Source organism: Cetorhinus maximus, chromosome 28, assembly GCF_964194155.1.
Source record: "Cetorhinus maximus chromosome 28, sCetMax3.hap1.1, whole genome shotgun sequence".
In the NCBI taxonomy this organism is placed as follows: Eukaryota; Metazoa; Chordata; class Chondrichthyes; order Lamniformes; family Cetorhinidae; genus Cetorhinus; species Cetorhinus maximus.
The window spans coordinates 5,729,679-5,753,998 of record NC_135906.1 but is presented as its reverse complement, the minus strand read 5'-3'; the positions used below and the strand labels follow the sequence as shown (position 1 = coordinate 5,753,998).

The 24,320-nt window shown below is 45.5% G+C and overlaps 1 protein-coding gene across 1 annotated transcript in view; it reads right to left on the bottom strand.

Moving 5' to 3' along the window:
- The window catches only part of LOC144668744 (EVI5-like protein), a 121,691-nt gene that overhangs the window by 87,624 nt on the left and 9,747 nt on the right, over positions 1 to 24,320 (bottom strand). The window contains exon 4 of the mRNA XM_078531075.1: positions 7,301 to 7,429. Coding sequence (XP_078387201.1) covers positions 7,301 to 7,429 — 129 coding nt within the window. The remainder of the gene's footprint in view (positions 1 to 7,300; positions 7,430 to 24,320) is intronic.

Genomic DNA, 24,320 nt, shown 5'->3' with positions numbered 1-24,320 from the left:
AGATTTGGAGGTCCAGGTACACATCGTTAAAATGTCATGAAAAGGTACAGAAAATAATGAAAAAGTACAGAAAATAATGAAAAAAGGCAAATGGAATATAATACAAGGGTGCTGAAGGCATACTTCTGCTGTACAAAGCCCTGGTTAGACCACACTTGGAATGGTGAGAGCTGTTCTGGGCACCACATGACAGGCAAGATATATTATAGCCTTGGATAAAGTACAGTGTAGATTTACCAAAATGATACCTGCACTCCATGGGCAGAATTTTATGGCCCCGTTTCGGCAGGGACGGGGCCGTTATAAACCCCATTGACGACAGCGGGAACATAAAATTCTGCCCCATGGGTTATATTACGAGGGGAGATTGTACAAACTAGGGTTGTATTCTTGAAATTTAGAAGGTTAAGGAGGGATATGATCGAAGTTCCCAAGCTATTAATGGAAACAGACCGAGAGAAACTATTTCTACTGGATGGGGAGTTTAGGACCAAGGTACAAAGTCTCAAAATTGGAGGCAGGTCTTTCAGGAGTGAAGGAGTGAATACTTTCACATGCAATGAAAGGGTAGTACATGTTTGGAACTCCCTGAATAAAATGGCAATTGATGCTTGATCGATTGTTAATTTTAAAACCGAGATTGGTCGATTTTTGTTAACCAAAGATATGGGATATGGGGCAAAGGTGGGCATGTGGAATTAGCCTCCAGATCCGCCCCAATCTCACTGGATGGTGGCTGAACCAGCTAGAGGGGCGAAATGACTGACTCCTGTTCCAGGATCCGACTCCAGGGTTTACCAGATTGGGGAGCTGACATTGCCCCCCTTATTCACTCAGGCACTCTGGGGAAGATGGTGGCATGGTGGTAACGTCACTGGGCTAGTAATCCAGAGGCCCAGGCTAATGCTCTGGGGGCATGGGTTCAAATCCCATCATGTTAGCTGGTGGAATTTAAATTTAAATTCAATTAATGAAAGCTAGTCTCAGTAATGGTGACCATGACAGCTATCATCGATTGTCGTAAAAACCCTTCTGGTTCACTAATGTCCTTTAGGGAAGGAAATCTGCCGTCCTTACCCGGTCTGGCCCACTTGTGACTCCAGACCCACAGCAATATGGTGACTCTTAAGTGCCTCTTAAATGGTCTAACAAGGCACACCAGTTCAAGGGCAATTAAGGATGGGCAACAAATGCTGGCCTTGGCCAGTGATCCCATGCAAGAATAAAGAATCGGCTGATACTGGAGTTCTGGTCCTGATGATATACAAGGTTACTAGCAGTTACTGAGGATACTCAGGCTCCCATCATTGAAAGTTCGACTGAATTTAACGTTTCCCAATTCCATAATAGGTGAGGGGATAGAGTGCAGCATCAGGCAGCAAAGCACACGAGCGAGGGAGGCAAAGAACGGTCAGGAGCAGAGATTTGGATGCTCAGGTACATAAACTACTAAAAGCTGGTGTAAAGTACAGAAAGCCATCAAAATGACTAATGGAATGTTGGTTTTTATCTTGGGCACTGGGATACAAAGGGGAGGATGGTCTGCTTCAGTTGTACAGAGTCTTGGTTTTGGGCACCTCGCCTCAGGCAGGATATATTGGTAAGTGGGGGGGAGAGGTGAGGTGATTGGGGGTAGTGGAAAGGGCAGTTCAGATTCATCAGAACATACTGGGGCTAAAAGGGTTAAATTTTGAGGAAAGGTTGCATAGGCTTGGTTTGTATTCCCTGGCGTTTAGAAACTTGGGGTTGCACCTTAATCCCATTTTGATCCACATGTCTCTTATTATCTTTACCCTAGAGGTGCAATTTCCTCTAAGGGGCAGGGAAAACTTTTAAATTACAGCTAGGATGTCCAGAAGTGAAACCTGGAAACACTTCTTCACCCAAAGGCAGTGGGAATCTGGAACGCTCTCTCCCCCAAAAGACCGGATGTTGAGGTGGAGAGATTTTTGTTGGGTAAAGGTATAAAGGGATATGCAGCAAAGATGGAGAAATGGAGCTCAAGTGCTGATTATCCATGTCCTAATTAAATGGAGGAACAGGGTTGAGGGGCAAAATGGCCTCCTTCTGATCTTCAGTTCCTATGCAAAAGAGCAACGGGCTGTTAAGAGTCCAGAGAAGAGGAAGAAGGGAGAGTCGGGGGCAGAGGGTTGGGTGAGGGAAAGGAGGTTTGGAGAGAGAGAAATTGGATGAGGAGAGGTGGAAAGGGAGAAAGATGGACTGGCAGAAAAATTAAAATACAGCCAGTCAGGCACAAGGTTTTGGGCTTTGGCAAGGCCAGAAATAATGGAGAGCTAGTAGGCAATTGGCAGGAGGGAGGGTAGCAGAAACAGTTAACCTGATAATATCTAGCTGGTAGGTGACGAAATGCTTGATTTTGTGGCACTTAGGATGTGAGTGCGGACAGACCACAGGTGTTGAAAAAGTGGCGTCTGGCAGTAACTGTTTCTGGGGTTGTCATCTTACAGCTTCCAATTATTGAAGGCTGCAGACCCCACACACACCGTGGCACTGGGAGGTGTGAGGGCACGATGCGGAAATTAATTTTTAAGGGGTTTCAGTTAGAAGACAATATCTGACCATTTTGTCCAATGTTCCCTCTAGTGTTTCTTTGGAAGCACGCAGACAATTTATTTAAGTTCACATATGTGCATGCGTGGCAATTTAAAGGAACCAACTTGTACTCAGTCTGCATGGGGCCTTTCGGGTCACTATAGAGCTTAGAGGGAACACTCTGATGATAGGGACAATCCCAAAGTTCACTGGGTACATTTAAGGATATCAATCCCTTGGTATCAGATAGAGGGCTCAGAGCCCAAAAGCTGTTCACAAAATAATCTGCATCACAAGTGCACAGTGCAGAAAGAAATTCGAGCTCTATAAACTCATGTTCACATGCACAACTCTTGCGAAAGGAGGTGTTTTTACACAACACCCAATGTTCTGTGGTTGCAATCAGATAATCTAATGCTGGAAGGCCAGCAGCGGTAGAACAAGCAGTTTCCACACAGCAACTCCCACGAATCACTACATTTAGACATTGCGGCAGGAAAACAAAATCTCAAGTGTCACCCATTCTACCATTTCCTGGTGCTTTTTTTTTTAAAACCAGAAATCACATGTGAAACACAGTCAATATTAACCCTCATTCACCCTTCCTGTTAACCTTTGCTGCTCCAAGACACAATAAGGGGCTATCTGTTTCTGTTTCACCTGGCACCGGGGTGGGGAGTGCCCATATAGAATGGCTGAGGGGATATTCCAAGTTTGAAATCCTGCGCCTCCTCAATCCACAACACTGTGAGCTTTCGTCCACACAAACAAAAACTCTTCATATCTTGTTTGATCCAGGTGTTAGCAGTTAGTAAGCCAGAGGTTTGATCTGGAGACACAAGCTCATATCCCACCATGGCAGCTGGAGAAATTTAAATTCAGTTCATTCATAAAGCAAAAAGCAAAATCTGGAATTAGGCACTGGTATCAGTAATAATGATAGTGAAACTTCCAGGTTCGATTTATTTCACAGGATATCAAGAAATGGCTGAGGGCACTGGACAGAGCAAACACTATGAGCTCCGAAGGCATTCTGAATGGAGCGCTGAAAACCTGTGCTCCAAAACTAGCTGCATCCCTAGCCAAGCTGTTCCAGTACACTACCTGACAAAGTAGCCCAGGTACATCCTGTTCATAAAAAGCAGGATAAATACAACCTGGCCAATTATCACCCCGTCATCAGCAGTAAAGTGATTGAAGGTGTCATTGACAGTGCTATCAAGCGGCACTTATTCAGCAATAGCCTGCTCACTGATGCTCAGTCTGGGCTCCGGCAGTGACACTAAGCACCAAGCCTCATTGCAGCCTTGGTCCAAACACTGACAAAAGAGCTGAACTCGAGCTGAGGTGGGAATGACTGCCCTGAAAAATCAAGACAGCATTTGACAGATTGGATCAACAAGGAGCCCTAGGTAAACGGAGTGGACGATAAATACTGGCCTTGCCAGAAGTGCCCACATCGTGTAAATGAAAGAAAAAAAGACAGATTCACTCCTCTTCGCTGAGGGACACCAGGTATCCACTGCTGTAAAAATGGCAAAGTGTGTACATGTGACAGTTTGGGGTCACATTGCCTAGATTTCACTATTTAACTCTTCTCCCGCCTGTAAGGGAGGGTTGGTTAACAGAGGTCACTGTATTTGCATCATAGGGTACTGTAAAACCATAAAACCCCTGAGCTCATCACCAGGTATTGCAAAACTGAGTGTACGCATCACTGAGTGCAGCGAAACTCTGTCTCCAATACCTAGCATCGTAAAACCTGAAATCATAACAAAATACACCATCCCCAGATCCTCAAAAGTAAGAGCATCTAGCCCTCAGCCTGCAGAAAGAGTCGACATTGACATGGTGGGTCTACTCTGTTGCCCCTATGAGGTCAGGCTGTGTTAAGGAGTCGGCACTATTTGCTGGAGACACTATTCAGATTGTCCACTGTTTGCTCACACTATAATTCAGCGCAACATCTCACATGAGCTGAACCATGTTCAGAACAAAACAGAATCCCGATTGCTGCACACAGTTCCTCCCCCCTCCCCCAGGAAGCTTTAAAGCAGCAACCCCACCCCATGCCACCCCCATCACTATGAACCCAGTTTGGAGAGGGTCCTCCTCCATCATTGGCGGAAACCGTTCTCTTGGCCCCACTCTGAAGCTTTCCCATTAAAGCCTTTCCGTGTCTGCCATTCTACCCTTCAAACTCTCAAAACCTTTCCTGCTACCTATGTTTCCAATAGGTTTTAATTCTTATCAAATCGTGGAATGGTTACAGCACAGTAGGCCATTCAGCCAGTCATGTCCATGCTAGCTCTCTGCAAGAGCAACTCACCTAGTGCCACTCTCCCACCTTTGTCCTATTGCCCTGCAATTTCTTCTCTCTTTAAAATAATTATCCATCTCTCTCTCTTGAAGGCTTCAATTGAATCTGCCTCTACCGTAGGCTCAGGCAGTGCAATTCAGATCCTAACCTCTTGCTGAGTAACAATGCTTTTCCTCATGTCGCCACTGTTTCTTTTGTCATTCACCTGGGTTTTGATCTTTCTGCCAATGGAAACGGTTTTCTCTCTTTATCTACTCTGCCCAGACTACCCATGATTTTGAATGCCTCCATCAAATCTCCTCTCAACCTTTTCTCTTCAAGGAGAACAGCCCCAGCTTCTTCCCTCTAAGTAGATGTTCTTCATCCCTGGAACTATTCTCGTGAATCTTTTCTGCATCGTCTCTAATACCTTCACATCCTTCCTAAAGTGTGGGACACAACTGGACACAATGCCACAGTTGAGTCTGAACCCATGTTTTATACAGGTCTAACATAACTTTCTTGCTTTTGTACTCTTATGCTCCTATTGATAAAGCCCATGATCCATTTGCTTTATTAACCGGTTTCTCAACCTGCCCTGCCACCTTTAATGATTCGTGCATGTTTACGCCTGGGTCCCTCTGCTCCTGCACACCCTTTAGAATTGTACTTTATTTTATTTTGCCCTTCCTCATTCTCCCTACCAAAATGAATCACTTGACACTTCTCTGCATTAAATTCATCCACCACTTGTCCACTCCACCAGCCTGTCTATATGATGTTTATCACACCCCACCCCTCAGTTCAGTGGGGTTTCTGAACTGCTTCAGCAAACTGACATGATGGGCTAAATGGTCTCCTCCTGTATTGAAGACAGCATCAATCTGCCAATCTGTGGGGAGGTTTAAGCGAAGGTAACCATGGCTCTTCACCTCCATATTTCCTTACCCAGTCAGGAACAGCTGAAGCATCATGTGCCCAGGAGGGTATCAAGACAGTTTGCTTTTCTTTCACGGTTACTGTGGAATATACTTCATGTGATGACAGCCAAATACTTAACCCTGTTTCTGCAGCAGCACTACTCCATGCTATTGCAGGCAACTGACCACAAAATTAACCCTCTCAATGAAGTTTTATTCAACTCCTCCCAGGTAATTTCCATAACTCTTTCACTTGCTGAATGAGGTGTTCCACATAGCTCCTTACAGGCAGCTTCGATCAGGTTGTAGTGAGTCAGCTATTCAACTACAGCAGCAGCAGCCTGGCTTTTTATTTTAATCCATTTTTAGGGCGCGTGGCTGGGCCAGCATTTATTGCCCATCCCCAACTGCCCTCGAGAAAGTGATGGTGAGCGCCTTCTTAAAGTGCGCAAGCCTAGCGGTTTGGTACAACTGAGTGGTTGGCTGGGCCATTTCAATCACATTGCTGCGGGTTTGGAGTCACAAAGGCCAGACTGACTCAGAGCGGAAGATTTCCTTCTCTAAAAGGCTAAGTCAACCTAAGGGTTTTTATGATAATCCAGTAATTTCATGATCACCATTACAAATACTTGTTTTTTAATTCCAAATTTTTTTTAACGAACAGAGTTTAAATTCATCAGTCGTCATGGTGGGATCTGATCTCACATCTCCCCATTGCTAGCCCAGGCCTCTGGATTATCATCCAGTGACATAATCACTCATTACTTGTTACTGAACCCGAGGGGGCTGCAGCCCTCCTCTCATTGGAACAGAGCAATAGTTGAGAGTGAATAACAGAGCACACATGGAAAATATTTAGCACGCAGCCTCCACTACTAAATGGGATGGCTTGATCTGTCCAGGCACCTGAACCTCTCCTGCCACATATGCAGGGGAGGCGGTAGCGAACTGGTAATGTCACTGGGCTGGTATTCTAGGGGCCCAGGCTACTCCTCTGAGGACAACTGAATTCAATTAATATATACGGACTGGAAAGCTAATCTCATGTGACCACGAGACTATCATCGATTGCTGTAAAAGTCCATCTGGTTCGCTAATGTCCACTATAGAAGGAAATCTGCCATCCTTACCTGGTCTGGCCTACATGTGACTCCAGATCTACAGCAAAGTGGTTGACTCTCAACTGCCCTTTGAAATAGCCTAGCAACCACTCAGCTCAAGGGCAATTAGGGATGGGCAACAAATGCTGGCCTTGCCAGCGACGCCCACATCCCATGAAAGAATAAAGAAAAGAAACACAGGCAGGCAAGAGTTCATCACTCCCTTGTACACACAGGCACTGTGAGCACCTCCGCTACACTTCAGGTTGTCTGATTACACACAAATATGTGCCTTGTGCAAAAATTTTGCCTTAGTATGTTCTTTTATATTCCTATTGAAGAAACAGATTACTAAAATGTTTTCACCCCATGCTGAGCATTTACAGATTCTCCAGTTGAACCCTTCAGCAGCAGCATGATGTTCTCACCTTTTCCATTTCCAGGACCTTATCTTGCATCTCCTTCAGTGCAGTCAGTGACTCAGCCTCTCTCAATCGAGATTGTTCCAGCTCCATCTTCAGCTGCATGACAAACTCCTCTTTCTGATGGTGATCACACTGTGGGATGTAAGAGAAAGTGGAAGTGGATTTCAAAACTGACTCAACCAAATCGGCAGTCACGATACAATTCACCCTGCACTCGCACCATCCCGATATAAAACAGCAACACGCAGTACAAACAAAGCACCAGATCGGATACCCAAACCCTTTTCTTCATGGCTTTCCACTAATAGAGCCGGTTTTGTGGGGATAGGAATTTGCTCACAGTAGCAGGTAAAATGTATCCGTTGCTTTTATTAATAATCTGTCCACTAGTCAAGACAGCTGAACTGGGAACAAGAGGCAGTAAAGAATGAAAACAGACAGATGTTCATTTATACAGCACCTTTCACAACCTCAGGACTTCACAAAGTGCTTTACAGCCAACTAAGTATTTGTGAAAGGTAGTGACTGTTGTAATCAAATTAGACAGTAACTATAGATTTTGATCAAGCTGTCAGTTAGTGTGAGCACCGCAGCTTCACAGGAGCATGTTTGCAATGGTACATGAAGCGATACATACTGGTAAGGCTGCTCCCTTCCTTATCCATCCCAATTAGACCAGGGCACCCAGCCCGAGTGAATCTGAGTTCTGCTGAAGTGCACCAATTTATTATGCTCCAATGCCCTCCAAGCCTAAACTCCCCTTGTTCTGAGTACTTTGTTTTGGAGATGGAGAATTAATTGCATCTGAAAGGTTCAGTTTGTCTTCTCCACAGCTCTCTGCAGGAGAGGTTCTGAAGGCTCATATTTCAACCTGTTGTAGCTGTGGGCTGACGGCGTGATTAAGGGTCTATTTGGGCCTCAGCAAAGCAGGAGGTTGATGTTCCCTATGTCCACACACACAACCTTCAGTCAACTTCCTCTGGGCTGCAGATGGTGGCAGGAAGGAGAGATCTTGTTTAAGGCTACTCGCGAGAGACTGACAAAGAACAATACTACAGCAAGATCCAAAACTCCTCCTTCTGCTTGGTTGTTAATTTGAAGAGTTAATTTTCACTTCCATTGCACATTGATATATGCATCATCAATCTTGAAACAACGTTGTAACTCTTTTATTAGAAACAAATAATCTAAATTTGCAAAACCAGGGACAAATTCAAAAGCAGCCCCTTAAAGGGAAACAGCAAAAACAAAAGACAAAGTTTAGAGGAAATGTTACAAACATTAAACCAAAATGTGATTAAAGGAGTCTATAAAGCACCCCAGTGCCCACGGTGCCAACCGAGTGTGGAAGGCCTCAACGAGACCGGTGGACACCGCGCGCTCTCTCTCCAGGGGCACTCAGCCGCGAACATAGCTGGGGAGGAGGGGCAGACAGTCAGGTCAGACAAACCCATTGATTGCCCGCTGCCTGGACCTGTTGATGGCCAACACGGCCAGGCCCAGGAGCAGGTTAACGAGCAGGTCTGCCTCCTTTCCGGCCACCACCCACCCACCCCCCCGACCCCCCACCTGGGAGGGGGGGGGAGGGGGGCAGGTGCGAGCGTGTGTGCCAGGAGAGAGGGGGGCAAGAGCGCACGGGGAGTGAGGGAGGGAAAGAAGACGGGGGAGATCAGGAAGGGAGGAAGAGCACACGGAAGGGAGGGAAAGAGAAGGGAGAGGGGGTGGAGGGAAAGACGGGAGGGAGAGCGTGTGGGGAGGGAGGGAGAGCGTGTGGGGAGGGAGGGAGAGCGCGTGGGGAGGGAGGGAGAGCGCGTGGGGAGGGAGGGAGGGAGAGCGCGTGGGGAGGGAGGGAGGGAGAGCGCGTGGGGAGGGAGGGAGGGAGAGCGCGTGGGGAGGGAGGGAGGGAGAGCGCGTGGGGAGGGAGGGAGGGAGAGCGCGTGGGGAGGGAGGGAGGGAGAGCGCGTGGGGAGGGAGGGAGAGCGCGTGGGGAGGGAGGGAGAGCGCGTGGGGAGGGAGGGAGAGCGCGTGGGGAGGGAGGGAGAGCGCGTGGGGAGGGAGGGAGAGCGCGTGGGGAGGGAGGGAGGGCGCGTGGGGAGGGAGGGAGGGCGCGTGGGGAGGGAGGGAGGGCGCGTGGGGAGGGAGGGAGGGAGAGCGCGTGGGGAGGGAGGGAGGGAGAGCGCGTGGGGAGGGAGGGAGAGCGTGTGGGGAGGGAGGGAGAGCGCGTGGGGAGGGAGGGAAAGAGGGGGAGAGTGGGAAGGGAGGATAAGCCCACAGGGAGGGAGGAAAGAGAGGGGAGGGGGGTGGAGGAAAGACGGGGAGATTGGGTGGGGAAAGTGAGAGGAGAGGAGGAGGGGAAAGAGGGGTGATCGGGGTGGGAAAGAGAGAAAAGAGTGGCGAGGGGAGATGGGGGGGGTGGGGGGAGATGGGGGAGAGCGGTAATGGACAGAGAGGGGGAGGGATTGTTCAGCATAGTTGAAGGGTGAAGGTGGATTGCATGGATTGATGCTGGGCGAGAATACCGAGGTGATGAGGACTCCCTGTCTCAGAATTTCTGCTCTGCGTGGTTTGGGGAATGCGTAGGGGTTCTGATGCAGGAGATTGTACTCCTATACCTGCATTTCTACTCAATGATAGATGGGAGGTTGGTCCAACCTGTGTTTCACTTTGGTGGAGTTGTGGAAATCACCAGGTGCTACTGATCAGTTAAAAAAAGTGAAGGAAAACTCCTGGGGAATATTGGCCTTTATCCCAAGTGTGCTTTAATACAAGAGGGAGGAAGTGATCCTTCAGTTGTATAGAGCTGTGAACAGACTCCATTTGGCATTATGTGTTCATTTTTGGGCACTGCACTTCAGGAAGGATATATTGCCTTTGGATCGTGTACATCACAGATTTACAACACAAATCACTATCGCATACTGAGTAAAGCTCTCGCAAAGTGAATGGGTTACAAATGCAACACAATAGGGAGACAATATTACACAAGCTACACAATTCATAAAGGAGCTCATAGACACCCATCATAGCTGAGGCAGATACAGTGGAAATAATAGCAGGTCTTCCTTCTCACCCTCCTCCAGCACTTCTTCACAAGTAACAAATGGCTGCCAGTAAACAGCAATAACAACTTGGTGTCTAAATAGGAGGCTTCAATAACTATAAAACAGCATTAATCACACATCAAGAAATAGAGTGAATGTCAGAGAAATTTGAGAGCAACCACAATTTGTTGGTTACATTAAACAGGTTTCATTCCACAAAGGCACAGTCCCACAACAGCAGAGCTTGCCTTGGCAAACTCAATCAGCTAACGTCCAACACTTCCACAGCCTTCCTCACATATAGAGCAAACTCTTCAATCACCTCACACTGAGATATCACCACTCAACAGGAGGAAACATGGGGGTGGGTGAGGGCTTCTTATCTCATCACTTTAAAGGCGTGAATATCTAAAAGCCATTTCTACTTTTGCTGCTTTCAGCAATCTGCGATGCATTCCATCTGGACCAGGAACCTTACCAACATTCAGTAATGCTGATCATTTTAGGGTGTCTTCTCTATCTATCACTATCCTATTTATAACTTCCCTCCCCTCTTTTGGTGTAACTGTCACATCGCCTTTTTCCTTTGTGAAGACAATGTGTCAAGTGCTTACTTAACACTTCAGCCATGTCCTCTATCATTACACCTCAGTATCTTCCCCAACATCAACCAGTAATCCATCTTTCACCCCCTCCACCCTTGCTGGCCATCCCCACCACCTTTGTCCCTGGGTCTTTGGGTCCTGAGGAGGCTGAATGTTTTCCCTCATGGACCTCTTGTTCTTTGCATACTGCTTCAGGGTTCAGTTTCATGTTGTTTGCTAATCTTCTTGTAAGCTCTCTTTGCCTCCCATGTTAACTTTTTCAAATCCCCTCTGTACTTTACATAATCTTCCTGGTCATAAACCGAATCTTGCACTTTTTGTCACAAGTCTCCTTTTTCAGTTTTATTTTAATCTTTATTTTTTCTTTATTCTTTCTTGGGGCAGGGGCATCACTGGCAAGTTCAGCATTTGTTACTAATCCCTAATTGCCCTTGAGCTGGGTGGTTTGCTAGGCCATTTCAGAGGGCAGTCAAAGAGTCAACCACATTGCTATGGATCTGAAGTCATAAGTAGGCCAGACCAAGCAAGGGTGGCAGATTTCCTTCTCTAAAGGACATTAGTGAACCAGCTGGGTTTTTTACAACAATCGATGATAGTTTTTAATCCCAGATTTGTTAATTGAGTTTAAATTCCACCAGCTGCTGTGATGGCAGGCTTTGAACCCATCTTCCCAGAGCAGTAGCCCTTGCCTCTGGGTTACTCGGCCAATGATATTAACACAACACCACAGTCTCCCCTAAGTCACCCAAGTCACATTCGCTTTGTATGCTCGGCCTTGGTCCTTCAAATGAATACGCTCAAATTATTCCGTTTAGGCAAAAATTAAATGCAGCTGAAAGAAATGTTGGTTCAACTAGGTCTTTTGTATTGGGCAGAAAGGTGGAGGATGCCTTTGAATTGTTGAAGACTGAGGGCCGGAACAGGGCTTCACCATCATACACACATGGAAATACTTGGCTTTCACTAGGGGGTAGCACAGACCAAGTGGAGGGGTCCAATGGAACCCTACAGACCAGCAGGGTAGAAGTTGCCAGCAGAGAAGCAGTGAAGATGACAGGTGTGAACATATATCAGGAGACAGCAGTGTCATTAAGGTGGACAGTAGGGGGCAGGGGGATGGAGTGATCAATGGCACCAAAAGCAAGAGGGTTCAAGGAGGATGGGAGGTGGTGACGTTTGATCAGTCCCACGAGATGCCCAGCAATATGTATATTTTTTTAAATCAGTATACTCTTGGTGCTACTGGGAGGACGAAATACAGATTCGAGGCCTCAGAACAAGGAGTGACGAGAGTACATTCACCAGGTAACAATGCAAAGTAATGGATGACTGAGGATGGAGCAATAAATGGAGAGAATGAACAAGGTGGACAACAGCTGTTTGAAGAAAAGTGGACTGACAATGCTGGAAATAAACCGCAAGACTGTGTGCTTCTGAAATGAGAGGAGACAGAGTTGTAGATTGAGAGCCTTGTTCAGGGCTAGGTATAGTTTATTAAAATTTATTTCATGGGATATGGGTGTCATTGGCTGGGCCAGTATTTGTTGCCCATCCCTAGTTGCCCTTGAGAAGGTGGTGGTGAGCTGCCTTCTTGAATCACTGCAGCCCATGTGGTGTAGGTGCACCCACAGTGCTGTTAGGGAGGGAGTTCCAGGATTTTGACCCAGCGACAGTGAAGGAACAGCGATATATTTCCAAGTAAGGATGGTGTGGGGCTTTGAGGGGAACTTCCAGGTGGTGTTCCCATGCACTTGCTGCCCTTGTCCTTCTAGATGGTAAAGGTCATGGGTTTGGAAGCTGCTGTCGCAGGAGCCTTAGTGAGTTGGTGTAGTGAATTTGTATATGGTACACACTGCTGGCACTGTGTCAGTGGTGGAGGGAGTGAATGTTTAAGGTGATGGACGGGGCACCAATCAAGTGGGCTGGTTTGCCTGAGATGATGTCGCGCTTCATGAATGTTGCTGGAGCCGCACTCATCCAGGCAAGTGGGGAGCACTCCACTGCACACCTAGCTTGCAGTTAGTTGAAAGGCTTTGGAGAGTCAGGAGGTGAGTTACCCACTGCAGAATTTATATGGCTAGTCCAGTTCAGTTACTGGTCAATGGTAACCACCAGGGTGTTGATAGAGGTGGAGTTCAGCGATGGTAATGTATTGAATTTCAAGGGGAGGTGTGTTAGATTCTCTCGCTGTAAATGGTCATTGCCTGGCACATACTAGAGAAAGCTTAACCAATTGTTTCAGATGCTAACAGGCCTGCTGTGTAGTTGCAGCATTTTTACATTTTACTTTAGATTATCAACAGCGATGGGATACTTTTTAAAGAAATGCTTTATCGTGACGACAATATTTTAGGTTACTCAGCGAATCCTGTGAATCTGGAAACATTCTGCAGTGCACTCACCTTGTTATTGTCACAGCACTGAATACGGGGTAGGGCAGTGCATACACGCACCCTTCACCCTGCACCATGGAAGGTGAGCAGTTCCCCAGTGGGCACAGCACTAGTCACAAGGTAAAAGAGAGGAGCTTGCCCCACCGAAACATGCCCATCTCCACATTCCCGCCTGTAGCTGACTGCCAAAGCCGCTCTGCTCCACACATGCAGAGACTGTTGAGGGATTTACTCAGCAATATCTCCCTCTCCCCCCACGGAATGACACTGGGAGTGAGCTTAGCAAAGCCCCCATAAAGTAATGGTACTGAACCTGGAAACTCAGCTCCAAATTCAGGGCTTGGTGTGCACCTCCTGACTATTTAACTCCCTGACATGCAACAAAAAAAAATCATCAAAAGTTCCAAGATAAAATTGTCATGGGAAACATCTTTTTATATAAGAAAGTAGCCCATAAATGCCCTCATCCCATTTTTGGGAGCAGGAATGGGAACAGGTCACTGCCAACGTACGGAACCAGCTGAAAGGGGAAAAAAGGAGCACTGGGGGGGGAAAGGGTGGCGTAGTGGTATGGTTACTGGACTAGTAACCGGAGGTCCAGGTTAATGTTCTGGGGGCACAGGTTCAAATCCCACCACGGCAGCTGGTGGAGTTTAAATTCAATGAATAAAGTTGGAATTGAAAAAGCTAGTCTCAGTAACAATGACTGTGAAACTACTGATTGTTGTAAAAACCCATCTGCTTCACTAATGCCCCTTTGGGGAAGGAAATCCGCCGTCCTTACCCGGTCTGGCCTACATGTGACTCCAGGCCCACAGCCATGTGGTTGACTCTTAACTGCCCCTTTGAAATGGCCTCGCAAGCCACTCAGTTCAGGGGCAATTAGGGATGGGCAACAAAAGCTGGACTTGGCAGCGACGCCCACATCCCATGGAAGAAAAAAAATTAATGAAAATTCAAATCAGCAGCTTTACTACTACATAACGAAAAAATCCATCGAACAGTTGAAAGTTCGGCAACCTGTAAGCGGCACAGCAGGCAGCTCGAGATTTCTGAGTCTCAGCTGCAAAAGACCTTCTGTGTTTTTTTTTTAAATCTCACCCACTCCACCCAATCTGAGCAAAAGGTTAGTGTTAAATTAATGGCTGACAACCACAAGCTCTGCTGTGAAATTGTTGACTGACATTTGCACAGCTCCTTTCTTTATCTGATAAACTGCCTTTTACCAATGGTTTTAACCAGCTGCCTCTCAAACCAGGAGGCCTTATTTACGTCAGCACAGGGTTTGCCTGCAAAGTGCAGGCTGGTGATGCAGCAAATTGAATCCAGGCTTCACATTTGTACAGAGTGCGGCGCAAACGCGTGTGCAGAAAGATCGAGTGGGCTCAGACCCTGTAGGGTGTTTGACAAAGGCCCAGCCCTTCCAGCTTCCTTACTCAATCCCCACCACCAGGCTCCTCTGTCCCATTTCCTCCTCTTCCGTTTCCTCTTCCTGCCTGAAATGCCTTTTGGCCATCTCTCAATCACAGCGGTACATGCCAACGTGAACTTTAGTGGGCCAAATTTTTGCTGCAGCAGGGCACCTAACCGCATTAGTTAATCTTTCCCTTGCATGTGTAGATTTTGACATTTTTTTTGTGGGGAAGTTGCTGAATGAAAGAGCTGATTAGTGGTGTGGCAAGGGAAATGGCATCTGATACCCAAGTGAACTGGACAACCAACAGTGTATCTCTATCAGATTGAAAGATTGTGAAACAAACAGCGCAGCAACTGATGGGGGGCGGGGGGGGGGATTAATTCAATGTTAGATCTGGCCGACAGTGTTAGGAGTCAGACAGTGAGGAAGGAGGCAGGGTGGGAGTGCAGGGTAGACAGCAATGAGGGAGCGGAAAGGATGGGAATGAAGAACAGAGTGAGGGAGGAAACAGGACGGGAACATGTGACTGAGGGAATGAAGAAGCGGGTTGCAGCACCTCGCACGAGTTGCAGCTTGTGAAGACTTCAAGGGGCTGGTGGTTGTAATTGGCATCGAGGAGAGGCTTAAAGAACCTTCTCAAAGAATGTGAGCTGATACAGTCCAATGGCAGAGGTGCACAGTCTGATTAAAGCACCAGAATTGTAGCCAGTCAACATGCACGTGTGAAAAAGTAATAAAAATGGCAAGCGGGGTTTTTGGTTTTATATATTGGAACCATCAGCAAAAGAGCGGCAAACTGATGATCAGTCCAAGCAAGACCTGTGCTATTGTCTTCAGGTTTTGGGTACTCGTTACAGAAAAAATTGCAATGTAGATGAGGAGAGGGTCAAGAGTTATGATGGGACATTGAAAAACCACGGCTGGGATAGAAGAGCTCAGAATTATGAAAATAGTTTGAGGGCAAAAATTCGAAGTGTTTCCTCCAGCTGGTAACTCAGTATTAAGGAGACAGAAACTCGGAAAACAGGGAGGTAAGAACCTCGTTTCCCTGAAGAGAGTTATTAGAAATTGGTTACCCCCTTGTGATAATGTGTCCAAGTCAATGCTAAAGGAAAAATGTTAAAGGTTACAAAGTGAGGACAGGAGGAGAAAGCTCCAATATGGAGCTAAACACAATGGGATAATTCTGCTTTGTGATTTTCTATCACCATTCTAAGATAAACTGTACCCTCATCTTTTGCCCCCTTTGCAACAACTTAAATTTATATAGCACCTTTGGGCTTTACAGGAGCATTATAAAACAAGTATGACACTGAGCCACATTGAGAGATATTAGAAGAGGTGACCAAAAGCATGGTCAAGAAGTTAGGTTTGAAGGATTGTCTTAAAGGGGGAAAGTGAGGTAGAGAGGTGGAGAGGTGTATGGAGGGAATTCCAGAGCCAAGGGTTCTCAGGCAACTGAAGGCATGGCCACCAATGGGGGCGCAATTAAAACTGAGAATGCACGAGACGCCAGAGGAGTGCAGATGTTTTGAAAGTTTCTTGGGCTGGAGGATGTTATAGAAAGGGAGGGGTAAGGCCATGGAGGGGCTGGAAAACAAGGGTGAGAATTTTGAGATTAAGTTGCTGCTTAAGCAACCGGGAGCCCGTGTAGGTCAGCAAGCACAGGGGTGATAGGGAAACGGGGCTTGCTGTGAATTAAGACACAGACAACAGAGTTTTGAATGACTTAAAGTTTAAGGAGGGTAGAATGTGGGGGGCTGCCAGCAGTGCATTGGAACAGCCATGGCTAGAGGTGACAAAGGCATGGATGAGGGTTTCAGCAGCAGATGAGCTGAGAAAGGGGTGAAGTCAGGCAATGTTACAGAGGTGGAAATAGGCAGTCTTAGTGATTGCACGAACATGTGGTCATTTTGAGCTCAATTGTAACACCAAGTTTGTGAACAAAATGGTTTAATCTCAGGCCCTTGCCAGGAAGGGGGCTGAATTTGGTAGCTAGGGAACAGGGTTTGGAGTAGGAACCAAAAATAATGGCTTCAGTCTCCCCAATATTACATTGGAGCAAATTTCTGCTCACCCAATACTGGATGCTGCATAGCACTCTGATCATTTAGCAACAATAGAGGAATCCAAAGAGGTTGTGGTGAGGTGGAGCTGGGCGATGTCAGCATAAACATGAGAAATAACACTTTGGATGATGTCACTGAGGGGCAGCAGGTAGATGAGGGATAGGAGAGGGTGAAGGATAGATCCTTGGGGGAACACTTGAGGTAATGATGTGGGAGCAGGAAGAGAAGCCAGTTCAAGTGGTTCTCTGGCTACGATTAGATAGACAAGAATGGAATTGGAGAGAGCAGCTCCACTCAGCTGGACGCCAGTGGAGAGGCGTTGGAGGAGGATGGTGTTGTGATGAGAGGTGTATATTTTTATACTTTTTTGATCATGTTGTCTGTGTAGAAAGCTGTGGGGGTGTATGCGTGGCCAGGGTTAAACAAACGGGGAAGGTTACTAGAGACAGGTTGTCTGTGAGGTCTAAGGGATGAGAGGTTAAAGGTGTTGTTAGGTTTGTGCATTTGTAATGAGAGGTTATGGTGGGTTTGAGTTACAAGTAACTCAAGGTTGGATCTAGAATTTGCATTTTGAGATGAGCTGGCAAATTGATTTTTCAGCTGTTGAATTTCAAAAGGGAGTTCAGAGGTACAAAGGAACATCTGCATCTTACAGGGCTTCCATGAGTAAACAGGGGAAGGGATATTAAATTTTATTGACCCGAAAGTAGAGGCAAAATAGAAAACATGAAAGATTTTTATATTTGGAGAAGTTGAGCTTCAAAAGAGGGATTTGATTTGAGGACAATGGAACCTGAGGTGAAAGGGGGGAAGGATATTTAAGGAAAGGGTTGTTTAACTGCTGAGAGCTGCTGTGGGGGAACCAACTAAAAGCCAGCTTCTTTGTGTGTGAGCTGTTGTGAAGCTGTGAAAATTTTGAATTGGAAGCAGCCACCCAGTGTTACGCCAGGGAAGTCTTTGTTTTAGGAAACAGTTTGTCTCCTGAACCTCCTTTTGGAATTCCACATCAGAGTGGAAGTGTCTGAGAAGTTGTGAGGTGTACCTTTATTACAGTGACAGCAATCCCTTGACTTGGGTAATATTTACTGGATTTTTATACTTAAACATCTAAAAGGGATTGTTGCTGAAAAGGTAGTTTAATTGTGTACTTTTGACACAAAACAAACATGTTTTTTGGGAGTTGCTGTGTAAGACTGTTTTAACTATGTAATTTTTATCTTATGTGCTTAAATTTTTCTTCTTTTTAATAAATCTCAATTTTTTAAATTCTAAAGGTGTTACTGGAGTTGTATGCTTTTGAGGTCAGTAGTTTCTCCTCTCATTTTCACAATTAAAAAAGGTTTATGATCAGTGAGACTCTGGGTCTGGCTTGCTCAGCAATAACATCAGCTGTGGCTGTAGCAGTGTGGTCAACGGTATGAGTGATAGTTTACCTTTGTCACAGTCACATGGGATTTAATTTGTGACTTTGATAAGAGATGTTTCAGTACTGATAGGGGTGGAAATCCAATTGGAGGGATTCCAGGAAAAATCGGAGTGGATTTGGGAGGCGACAACACGTTCAAGGGCTTTGGCGTGGAAAGGGAAATTGGACGTGGGATGGTAATTTCCCAGGACAGTGGGGTCAAAAGTGTGATGACAGCAGATTTAAAGGACAGAGGACAATTTACAATATCGTCTAGCATGGGGCCAGGAAGTTGGGTAATCAGCAGTTAGTGGGAATAAGATTGAGGGAACATGAGGTGGATCTCATGGACAAGGTGAACTCAAAGGGCATGAGGGCAGATAGGAGAGAAAGCTGCGAGTTCCAAGCTAGGGGGGGTGGGGGTGTAAAGGAAGTTTGGCCAGGTGGACTAGTGGAAGGAAGGGAAGCAGCAATGGCAGCTGACTGGATTGTCTCTATCACTGTGTCAAGGAAGTCCAACGAGCTCCTTGCATGTGTTGAAGGTGAGGGTAGACTTTAAGACGACTGTTTGCAAATGAGGAAAGCTGGGAATTATCTTTGCGTTCCAGCATGACCCTGAAATTGCGAGCTGTTTTAGCGGGTAAGAGCAGGACCCAATGGTATCTTAAGTGGTCTAGCCAGATCTGGGAGTGGATGACAAAACAAGTTGCCTTCCATATCCTTTCAAATCTGCATCACTTGGACTTAATGGCGTGGAGATGAGAGCCATACCAGGGGAACTGCCATGGTGAGAGAGAGTAATGGTTTTGTTTGGCACCAGGACTTCAAAGGTGGAGCGAGGGTGCGACTAAGTAAATCAGGCGCTGCAGGTATGTTCTGATGAATGGAGGGCCAAAGGCTAGATGGTTGGGATTTTGAAAGTGCAATTGTAAGTGAATTGGGGAAGTGTATTTTCCAGGGAAGGATGCAGAAAGGGGAGGTGGGAAGGGGATATGAGTGGTGAGTGATAAAGCAAGTGATCAGAATTGATACGATAGGACTTATCAAGACCACATGAGATGGAAAAGTTATGAGGATGGCCATGAACATAGGTTTGGAAGTTTATATGAAGAGAGAAATTAAGGAAAGTTAAGGGGGTAGTGAACTCGGGAGAGAAAACATGACAAGTGAGATAGAGGTTGAAATCACTGAGGATGAGAAGTCGTTCGGTGCAGAAACTGAGGGAGGAAAGCAGTGAAAAATATCTCAGTGAGGACATTTTTATTGTACTTGGGAGGGCAGTACAGAACAATGATTTTGAAAGTGGGCTGAGAGGAGTGGAGCAAGGTGAGATGTGCAATGGAGGAGAAAGTGCCAGAGGAATAGGGGGCATGTCAAGGTGTGATCTGGCGATAAGCCCCATTCCTTCACCACAACAGTTTGATGGGGAAAGGGATGGCTCCAGTAAGGGGGAAGCTGTCATCATCCCTCAGCAGATATCAGCAGAACTTACTCTCGCTTCCCAGAATTGTGAAGTCATCTGTGAATATTTCTTAAAGGCCAATGGTTCAGCACCTGTACCATTCAGGGGTTAGCCAGCTCAGAGGTTTTTATTGGAGGAGCAACACGACGATTGAAGTAAAAAGAATTAGGATGAATGCAATGCTCGCACATTACCTGTGTCCCATATATTCAGTATTCCAAATGTCAATACAAACCAAAGGATTTTCTCATGCTACTTTGTAGTTGTTGACAGCAGTGCTCAAAACTGTCCCTATCGCAAGAAGAAACGTAACAATTCTGTCATTTGGAAAGCCAGTGAATGCAAAAAAGGGAAAAAAAACATTTAAACTGCAAGTTTCCCCAATTCCTATGTCAAGTGAATCATTCGGGGTGAATGACAATGACACGGTGCAACAGCCACCACCATCAGTTCACTAGCCCAATAAAACTGAGTTGGAGTGTTCTGGTGATTCACAAAGTGTGACTTTAATTGCTGCTACAAATATGAGCACTGAATGCAATACTGATGGGCAACACTGGTAACCTTGTACTTGATTAAATTACCATCACGCCTTGGGAGCTGAAGACAGTTTGGTTCCTGTTACTAGCATTCTCTGGTAATTGGGTTTGCTCAGGCAGTGACAGTGCCATCAAATTAAACAAAACCAGCGTTCAAAGACAAAACATCTGTGGGTTTTTTTATTCGTTCATGGGGTGTGGGCATCACTGGCTAGGCCAGCATTTATTGCCCATCCCTAATTGCCCTAGTTCAGAGTCAACCACATTGTTGTGGGTCTGGAGTCACATGTAGGTCAGACCAGGTAAGGACAGCAGATTTCCTTCCCTAAAAGGACATTAATGAACCAGATGGGTTTTTGCAACAATGGTTTCATGGTCATCATTAGACTTATAATTCCAGATTTTTATCAAATTCAAATTCTGCCATGGCAGGATTCAAACCTGGGTCCCTAGAGCATTACCCTGGGTCTATGGATTACTAGTCCAGTGACAATGCCACTACGCCATCGCCTACCTTTGAAATAAGGGGACAGGCCTTGGGCCTTGAGAATTACTGAGTGTTGATAAAATATTAACTATTAAATATAATAGTTAGAGACACACATACGTTTGGAAGAGTGCCACCACCCCCACGATTCCCACCCCCCAACATCCCCCAAGCATTCCCCACCTGATGACAACCGACTGAAGGAAGTTTAGAGGAGGTTGGCTCTGCCAGGGCAGACTTATTCAAACAATGGGCTTGGCATGTGTTAGGGATTTTGGCCTAAAATCAAATACTAATGGACTACAAACCACTGTGCCCCTCCTGGGCAGTGAGCATAAAAGAAATTGCTGCAATCATTAAGCAGGGGTGACTTAGTGAGTCACTAGAGAACTATAATCACAACATGAGGTTGACCACCGTCGGGTGACTCTAGGTATTTTGCTTGCTTTGTACTTTGAACAGTTTGTTAGTGTAAACTAATCCATAGTGCAGAATAGGTTTGAATGACAGGTTTTGATAGATTTCGAGTTAGATAATTAATCCAGAAGTTTGTGTATATTCCATTATTGCTGTAATTCTTGTGTCTGAACTGAAGAATTAGACTAAAAAGTTCTACAGAAGCTCTCCCGGCATATTGGTCAACCAATATCTTCAAAACGGATTAGCTGCTCATTTATTGCAGTACCATGGGACTTGGTGGGTATGACTTGGCGGAGGTAAATGGCAGTATATAAACAGAGGTTCCTTATCATCACTAAATAAAAAGACAACATCACGGCAATTCTGAAGCAGTTCAAAAGCCGACTTCTCTCTTGCAGCTTACGTCTCCCAAGCATCTCTTTATGATTTACATACAAGGTTCCCAGATTTGGTTCAGCTCAGAAACACAATCTCTTTATTAAACCCTATTGTGAACAAACAGTATTTTACAATCACTGCCACGAAACACAACTGCTTCAAACCACAGCAGCTTCTAAAGGTAACACAATGCAAGATGTACGTATCCATAGTTGAGCCATGCCAGGTAATAGGGCTCAGTCAAATAACAGAAAGGGTTTAGGACAGCCTAGATCAGTGGGCAGAGAATTGGCACAGAGTCCAAACGCAGACAAGTGCAAAGTCTGAGACGTAGAACAAAAAGAAAATTTGCAGTGCATGTTTCACACTAACAAGCACAGCACACAAGAGATCTGAGTGTTTTGGATGAGCTGTTAAACAATTGGTTCAGTGTTTGAACTGGAAAGAAAAAGTTAACAGGTCCTGCAGCCTATGTGGATTTAACTCGAATGAAGCGCAAGAAACAAACTGAAAACTCAATAGTTATGGATTAGGTAGACCACCTGACCAGTCTTAAAAAATTCATCCGTTTTAGTATCCAATTGATATTCCTCTCCCTATTAAGTATATACTTCCCTTGGGGATGGTACAGTGAAGTTTCACTAGATTGGTTTCTGGGATGTGAGAGTTGTCCTATGATAAGTGGCTGAGTCAACTGGGTCTATATTCTCTGGGGTTTAGAAGACTGAGAGGTGGCCCCATTGAAAGATATAAGAGGGGACTTGACAGGGTAAACACTTGAGAGGTTGTTTCCCTTGGCTGAGGAATTTGGAATATGAGGAAAGTCCCCAGGGGACGGGGTCAACCATTTAGGACTGAGATGAGGAGAAATTGCTTCACTCAGCGGGTTCTGAATCTTTGGAATTGACTACCCCAGAGGATTGTGGACGCTCCATCGTTGAATATATTTAAGGTTGGGACAGACATTTTTGGTCACTTTGGTAATTGTCGGATATAGGAAAGTGGAGTTAGAACCATAGAAAAGAGATGGTGCAGCCAATTCAGCCCATTGCATCTGCACCAGCCAAAAAGGGGAAAAAAGAAGCTAGAGGTTCATTTTAAATCCCACTTTCCAGCACCTGGTCCATAGCCTTGCAGGTTCCAGCACTTCAGATGCAGATCCAGGTACCTTTTAAAGGAGTTGAGCGTTTCAGCCTCAACCACCAACTTAGGCAGTGAATTCCAGATACCCGCCACCCTCTGGGTGAAAAGGTTTTTCCTCATGTCCCCTCTGATCTTTCTACCAATCACCTTAAATCTATGCCCCCGGGTAACTGACCTCTCAGCTAGGGGGAATCAAGTCTTTATTGTCAACCCTATCTAAGCCCCTCACAATTTTGTACACCTCAATTAGGTCATCCCTTAGCCTCCTCCATTCGAAGGAAAACAATCCTAGCCTAGCCAATCTCTCCTCATAACTGCTATTTTCAAATTGAAGCTGAAGATCAGCCATGGTCGGACTGAATGGTGGAGCAGGCTCAATGGGCCATATGGTCTGTTCCAGCTCTGTAGAAGAGTCACACTTGAAACGTTAACTGCTTTTCTCTCCACAGATGCTGTTAGACTTGCTGAGTTTTTCCAGCATTTTCTGTTTTTGTGGTCTATTCCTGCCCCTATTTCTTATGTTCTTAAGTGCTTGTGTCCCATATATTCAGTACTCCAAATGCGAATACAAATCCAATGGATTTTCTCATGCTGTTTAGTAGTTGTTGACAGCAGTGCTCAGGACTGTCCCCATCACCAAAAGAAACTTAACAATTCTGTCATTCCAACAGCCAGCGAATGCAAAAAAAGAGAAAAGGAACATTTAAAGCAGCCAGTTCACCCGGTTTCATCATCTCTGCTCAATGCTTCAATATTTTAAGATACAAAAGAGCAAAAGCATGAATTTTTGTTGCTGCAAAACAAGGAGGCCAGAATCCAGATCGGAAATATATTCAGTGCAACTAACAACGCCATGTGACATATGCTGTGCACATTGTTTAAGTCCTCTTTAGCCCAGGTAAAGGACCTCATTCAGCCTAATTTAATAAAAATAATAGAAGCGCTTGAGATTCCATTATGAAAAGTATAATTTTAGTTGACGGTTTATTTTTTGACATCAGTATAAGTATCGCTGACACGTTGAAGCTTTTTGTCCTGCGCTCTCAGGACATTTCGCAAGAATACCAAATGTAAATGGAACAATTTATGCTTCATGAGAAGAGAGTGCTGATTGGTTGGCAAGTGGACTCTGCTTGGTAGAGGAGTTACCATGGACAAAGCACCAGTTAACTGATGACTGACAGTTAACTGATGACTGACAGTTAACTGATGACTGACAGTTAACTGATGACTGACAGTTAACTGTCAGGCTTTGTTTAAGTTAAAACCAGGCAGGTTCACTCTAATTGGTCAAGCATTTCACTGGGGAATGAACTAGCGAATGTCTGTCGCCTATTTTGCGCAGCTGAAACAGGCACAGTGTGGGTACATGTTCTTTCTGTCTGCAAAGAGGAGTGTCTACTTGCCAACCAAACAGCACTCTCTTCTCATGCAGTATAAATTGTTGTTCCCATTACATTTGGTATTCTTGTGAATATTCTGATGAGTGCAAGACAAAAAGCTTCAACATGTCTTTTTTCAACAATATTCAAGTTCTGTACTACTAAACGACTATCAGCATAAATAGTCAATAAATTTAAAAATCAAAAGAAATTTATTTTCCTTTCTCAAAATTAGGGAAAGTGAGCAGAGCGAGTTCTACACCTGACCTCCGTAACTACAGG